The 7,218-nt window shown below is 27.3% G+C and overlaps 1 protein-coding gene across 1 annotated transcript; it reads left to right on the top strand.

Moving 5' to 3' along the window:
- The first annotated feature begins 812 nt into the window (after positions 1-812).
- Positions 813-4,235, top strand: LOC124934444 (zinc transporter 3-like). Its single transcript, XM_047474979.1, has 2 exons — positions 813-1,490; positions 3,521-4,235. Exons 1-2 carry the CDS (start codon positions 867-869, stop codon positions 3,983-3,985), a joined length of 1,089 nt encoding a protein of 362 aa, XP_047330935.1. The 5' UTR covers positions 813-866; the 3' UTR covers positions 3,986-4,235.
- The last annotated feature ends 2,983 nt before the right edge of the window (positions 4,236-7,218 follow it).

Raw genomic sequence — 7,218 nt, 5'->3', positions numbered from 1 at the left:
TAAATGTTTAATTTTCATTTCTACAAAACATTATGATTTAAATAGCTAATACTTAAGGGGCCAGCCACAGAATAGGGTGAGTTAAGTGACCGCGAATTAAAAAAAAATGCACTAACAAGATAAGAAAAATATACTACAATATTTATTAATATAACATTTAACTAACTAAAAAAAATGCACTAACAAGATAAGAAAAATATACTACAATATTTATTAATATAACATTTAACTAACTAAAATATGTTATTATATTATTAATAATACAAATTAATATATTTAATTAACTTAACATAAAATAAATAAATAAATATGATCAAAGGGGTGTATTTATATTTAAGGCTGTGTTCTCTTTGAGTTTTTTAAAAAACTCATTCAAAATCAATTTTATAGTCAATCATTTCTTAACAATCACATCACTCAATTCATTAATCAAAATACTAAAATACTTTCTATTTTAAATTATTATTTTTTATTTTATTCATATATATCAATACCCCTTTATATATCAATACTCTTTAGACTTTTTATCAAAAATAATTATTAACTCATCAAAATCATCAAATCATTACAATTTAGTAACTAAAATTCACTTAATTTTTTTCAAGTTCTATCATAATTGTTTTTTAAAAATTCGCTATCACTCTAATTTTTCAATCATTCTTCTCTGTTATACTATATATCAACTCATCGAATCTCGAAAAATGTACTGAATAAATTCCAATTATTGATTAAAATAATTTATCTTTATAAAATGTGTCATGTTGAGCAAACCAAACAAGTATAAAAAATTATTTTTTATATAGTGTCATCACCTTTCTCTCTGTTTCAATCTCAGATTAGAAGAACCATCATCATCATCAACAACAATGGAGAAAAAGTTGCAGACTTTTAATTCCTTCATCAAATTAATAACTTTAATTCTCCTCATCACTTCACTCATCAAACCCATCTATTCAAAACCCACAACATGCAACCAAACATCACAAAACAATTCCGGCGACAAAAAACAAGCTCTTCACTACAAGATCGCCGCCATAATTTCAATCCTTACATCTAGTGCCGCCGGAATTTGCATCCCATTAGCATCTAAAAACTCAAACGCCTTACACCCAGATAGTGGAATTCATTTTCTAGCTAAATCATTCGCTGCCGGCGTAATACTTGCCACTGGTTTCATTCATATTCTCCCTGATGCCTTTGAGAGTCTCACTAGTCCATGTCTCGCCGGAGAAGATGGTCGGGCTTGGGCTGATGGGTTTCCGGTGGCCGGACTTGTGGGAATGATTGCTGCTATTGGTACGTTTTTAATTGAAGGATTCGCCGCCGGTCATCATAAGAGAATGGAACTTAGAAAAGCTCAGCCGGTTATAGGGGATGAGGAGGTGGAGATGAACAGTGGTTCAAATGATGTTGTGGGTCCTGTTGGTGCTATTTTAATGATACAGCGATCCGAGGAATCGCATCTTATTCGGAGTCGCGTAATATCTCAGGTAACATTTTATGTATGCCCTAATTTTTATTTTTATTTTTAATATGTATTCAACTAAAGTAAATTCACAAATCAACGTGGTATAACATATGAGTAGGAGAGATAAATTTTTTAAAATGTTTTGAAACACTAATTTCAGGTCGCGAAAGGGCCATTTCGGGACAAAAAAAAAGAATTTTTTTTGGGTCTCGAAGGGTCGTTTCGAGACCCGAAATGAGTGGTTTCAGGACTCGAAATGAGTGGTTTCAGGACCCGAAATGAGAGCTTTCGGGACGTGGGGACAACTTGGCAGGCCACGTCGGATTTGTGGACTTGCTTTCGTTGAATCTTTCGTTAAGTTTATCATTCCTCTTTTTTTTATCCAAAATTTCGGTATAAAAAAATTATCGCGGTACTTTACTGCGATATAGGTGAGTTATTAGTATTACACCGTTAATATATAATAATATTAAAGTTTAATTATACCATACCTTATATTTTTTCGGTATTCAACATTACATTTCGATATACTGAAAATATTGATAATTTCTCAAAAAATATATATATTTGATAGGTAATAATTGTAATATTATTTTACTAAACTTCAACCTATTAAACTCTATTTAAATTCTTTTCTTTTTGTATCACTTCAATTTAAAGCGATTTTTTTTAAGTGATAAACGAATCTAATAACGAAAAATTCTTATAATTTATTTTAATATTTAAATCATTCTAATGAATTAATTAATATATTCACAATCAACTATAAGTCAGACTAAAAGAAATATAGTTATATATGAAATAATTTAAATTGAAATATTGGGATGAGTTTTAATATATTTGAAGTGGCAACAAAAAATGAATTGATATTTCATCGCATGGAGATAGAGATTAGAGAGAGTACATGAGACAGACATTCACGTGTAAGTTACATCAATTTAATAAAATGGTACCATATAAAGGTGCCCCATCCACGAGGCATTGTTTGGTTTTGGAATTTTATTATATAAAGACATAAAAGTGAGAATTGTCAAATCATATTGTGACCCAATAAATATATTGATTTATTATTATTATTATTAGGTTATAAAATATCAAACTAAATGATAGTGTGAAGATTTAGAATTTAATAATTCTCAATTAAAATAAAATAATAAGTTTATGAGATTAATGATTAAATTTTTTCCCTCTATCATCTTTTATCTTTTTCTAACTAATGATATGTTGAAACATAATTTTCTCTCTCAGATTTCTTTCCTATCCTCTTCAAAATCTAATTTCATTATATATATATATATATATATATATATATATATATATATATATATAATTAAAGAGTAATTAAAACTATATATTAATAATAAAAATAATAATAAAATGCATGGTCAAGATTAACTTTTAGCTAGTATAAACTTTTGTCAGAAAAACAGAATATTCTTGTCCACAATTATTTTCTCAAAACTTTTGTTTGTAATAGTATACTATGATCCTGTTTGACATATATATTAAATTAGGTCATTCAAATATTATATAATATCTTGTACATCATCACGAAATTGGTAAATTAAATACACTTATTTTATTTGATATATATATACACTTAAATTTCTCAATAGATATATATTGGCTCATCCTTTTTAAAAAAAGTGGTATTTAATTGTAATTACAATTTTGTTTGTACTTAGTATAAAAATTGTAATTATAATTTATAATAGATGAATATTATTAGCTAGGTAAATAAATAAAAAATGAAAGTGAATGAAAAATATGATTTTATTTACTAAATTTGTAGAGCATTCTAAAATCAATTCAATTATTATATTTTGCCAAATAAATTTTGTTAATCACTTTGATAAAAATAAATACCAAATTAACCTACAAATGATTTCATGTAATCCAACTAAACTCTTGTAAATGACCATATTCCTTTTGTGGACCCATATATAGAGTTTAAATGTTCTAGACTATTGAAATGTTTTAAATAAAGACAAAGTAAAACAATAATATTTGTATAATAATAATTAATTAATAGTTTGATTATGAATAATACAGATATTAGAGGTGGGGATAGTAATCCATTCGATAATAATTGGGATATCACTTGGTGCAACACAAAGACCTAGCACAATCAAACCTCTTATAGCTGCTTTGAGCTTTCACCAATTCTTTGAAGGCATCGGACTTGGCGGTTGCATTTCTCAAGCGAGATTTACCTTTCGAGGTATCGTGATCATGGTACTCTTCTTTGCCCTAACTGCTCCGACAGGAATCGTAGTTGGGATAGGCATATCAAGTGTGTATGATGAGAATAGTCATACATCCCTTATTGTGGAAGGAATTTTGAATTCAGCATCAGCGGGGATATTAATCTATATGGCTTTGGTCGATCTTATGGCGCCGGATATAATGAACTCGAAGCTTCAAACTAATGCCAAGCTCCAAGTTAGCTCATTCTCTATGCTTGTTATGGGAGCGTTTTGCATGGCCTTTTTAGCCAAATTGGAGATCATGAACTAAGCCTAATTAGGTTAGATTGTCTTACACCATGATGCATAATATTTAACGGTTTTAACTATAAGTACAATGTAATGTTATTCATCATTTGTGTATTGTATTATGTATATCATGTCTTGAAAAAATCAAAACGAAATAAATTTCTCAAATTTTCTCGTAGGAAACTTCAAAAGGGGTTGATGTGAGTTTCATCACCTAGTTGAAACATACACATCATACTTACTATGTTTATCCTTTCTCTTCCACTTTTGTTAATTTTTGCTTAATTGTTTATTCTATTTTTGTATTATTTTGTTATTTTGAATGAAATAAAATTTATTTTAAAAAGGTAAAAGTACTATCAATTAGGGTATGAAACCAACTATTCAACCCAATCCATCTTATGTAACTGATCATATCATGAAATACATATAATTAGTTGAATTATTGATTATATGATTATGAAATAAATAATACAGACTGATTTAAGATATGATAAGTGGTCAATATATCCAAATAACAAACCACAATCAAAGTACATTAATGTTGTATTAACAATTTTGTTTTTTAAATATAAATAAAGTTGACATACTAATTTATGTAAATTTTATTAATATCATATAGAACATTTAATTTGTTGAGTATTTATATTTTATTTATTTCAAATATAAGAAGAAGTTTTTATATATATGAATAAAAAAAAGACTTTATATTATTTTTGAGTTGTTAACAACTATTTGTTAAGAAATTAATTATTTTTGTTTAACTAATTTTGTTAGTTATGTCTTAGTTATTGTTACAGTTATTTAATTAAAAAAATATTTATTACAGAACTTGAGTATTTATTATTTATACTTTGCTAATTTCTTCATTATATAACTAATTCATTACTTATATGTTTTTCATAAATCTTCATTAATTGTTTATAAGCTTGACACAAATTTTGTGCTTCTTATTTTTGTTCACGTGTTGTTGTTTTGAACTTATAATGAACATTAGCCTAACATTTTTTCACGAATATCGATCTAAATGGCTTTCGTCAATTTTACAGCGACAAATATAATGAATCATATAGTTCAAACTAATGTCAAGCTTCAAGATAACTCATTCTTTTAGGTTTAGGATTCAAGTTCAAAGTATAATAAACTTATAGGAGCATTTTGTATGGCCATATTGGCTAAATATTGGAGTTCATGCACTAACCCTAATTAGTTTAGTTTATAATGTTTGACACTAAGATGCATAATATGTGTTAATTTAATATTATTCATATATTGTCGCTTGTGTATGTCTTTTAATAACTGAATAGTATAATATTATAATTCATTTGTTAATTAAATTAAGTGAAAAAAATATTATTTAAGTGATAAAATATCTCAAATTATCTATAATGACAGTAAATAAATGAAATAAATAAGAATATAATATTCTTTCTTTTACCCCAATCTTATAGAAAATTATAGAGAACTTGAAAAATCATTATTTTCATTGTCCTCGGTGATTTTTTTTTGTATTGAAGGATGTGTCGTTTCTTTTTTCACTACTCATATTTGAGTTTGAGTTGGTCTTGTGTTTTGTTTGATACGGTATTATATTTAGTTATATCAGATTTGTCGTCTCAAATTTTTGTAATTCGAATAATACTCTCTCAATCTTGATTGAGTCGTTTACTACTTATACCCTCAAATCGTATTGGTGATAATTTCTTAAGTCTGTGTCGTCTCATTAATTCTTTGCAGCAAAAAAATGATGTTATTGAATATGAAGTTGTTTTCATTTACCAATAAAATTTTTTTGAAAATTTTCTTTCATCTAGAGCCTCTTTTATAAGTATTATTTAATAATTTTTATAATTTTTTTATTTTAATTATAATTGTAGATGTTCAAATATAATTTGAAAGAATTTTTTTTTGGTGTTGCTTACCAACCCTCGGGTAAAGACAGATTTTATTGTTGTTTAAAATTTTAGGTTGAGAAATTTATGACACCACTTAATTGATTTATTCGACTTGCTCTCCTTCATCACTCTTTATTTTATGAAACTCACATGAGTTCTTTTTTGGAGTTTATATTAAAAAAATTGCATGATTTTTATTAGAATTTTAATATTTGTAAATCTGATTAAATGGTTAAGTGTGTTTGTAAGTTATGTACTTACCCGCTGGGATTAGTCGCACTCTAGAGGAAAACCGTAACCCAACGTTCTCAAAAAAAAGATCGGTTCTTTATTATTATTGGTAAATATCGTTATATTTGTAACTCTTTATATGATTTAATTAAAATTATTTTTTTATAAAAAGAAAGTTTGAGTGAGAGTTCATAATTGTAAAAGTCATGTTAAATTTCTAAATTAATATATATATATATATATATATATATATATATATATATATATATATATATATATATATATATATATATATATATATTATCTCAACTTCTCAAGCAAGAGCTTATAAATATATTATAGGGAACACGATAATTTGGTTTAGGCTAGTTGGGTTGACTCGTCCCGTCAAACAATTTAAATGGGTTGTGTTGAAATATTATCACCCCATTTGAAAGTGGGCCTACACGGGCCAGCCCGCGAAGACGAGTTGGGCTGAAATATTAACAACCCATTTAGAAGTGGGCCTACACGGGCCATTCTGTTCGGGTCGTGGGCCTATGCAGGTCGGGCTTGGGTTGGCCCACGGGTTGGCAAAAAAATCTAATTTGATTTATAGCCTTATAGGAATATGCTAGTTTTTTTTCTCTTCCAGACAGCACTGCAGCATTCAATACTCAATATTTCGCTCATGATCAAGATGAAAAGATGAAGTCTAAGAAAATAGACCAAAAGATTTCATGTGAGCTACTGATTTGTGCCATCATTAGACATTATTTACCATTTGTATTTGTTGAATATTCTGGTATTAGAATTTGAATGAAGCATGTAAATTATGATTGTGCTTTTATTTCTAGAAATACTATTGTTTCTGATATTAACCGATTTTACATGAGGGAGAAAGAGAAACTTAAGCATGTTTTCGCTACCATTAAAACGGAGTTTGTTTAATTTCAAATTTGTGGAGAAATGTACTAGTAAGGGGTATATTTGTTTGACTGCTCATTTTGTTGACAGTGATTAGAAATTGAACAACAAGATACTTAACTTTTCTCATATGTTTCCTCCACACTCAAGAGTTGAATTAACTGCTAAATTGTTTGAATTCTTGAAATTTAAAGATAAACAAAACTCTTTTATATCTCGATTG

Source organism: Impatiens glandulifera, chromosome 4, assembly GCF_907164915.1.
Source record: "Impatiens glandulifera chromosome 4, dImpGla2.1, whole genome shotgun sequence".
Taxonomy (NCBI): domain Eukaryota; kingdom Viridiplantae; phylum Streptophyta; class Magnoliopsida; order Ericales; family Balsaminaceae; genus Impatiens; species Impatiens glandulifera.
The sequence above is the reverse complement of the archived record's forward strand: the minus strand, read 5'-3'. Positions and strand labels throughout refer to the sequence as shown.

Excerpts from the sequence above, each read along its gene's own strand:
- LOC124934444 (XM_047474979.1), top strand. The coding sequence starts at position 867 with ATGGAGAAAAAGTTGCAGACTTTTAATTCCTTCATCAAATTAATAACT. Across the intron at positions 1,491-3,520 it reads GGAGTCGCGTAATATCTCAG|ATATTAGAGGTGGGGATAGT; the intron begins GTAACATTTTAT and ends TGAATAATACAG.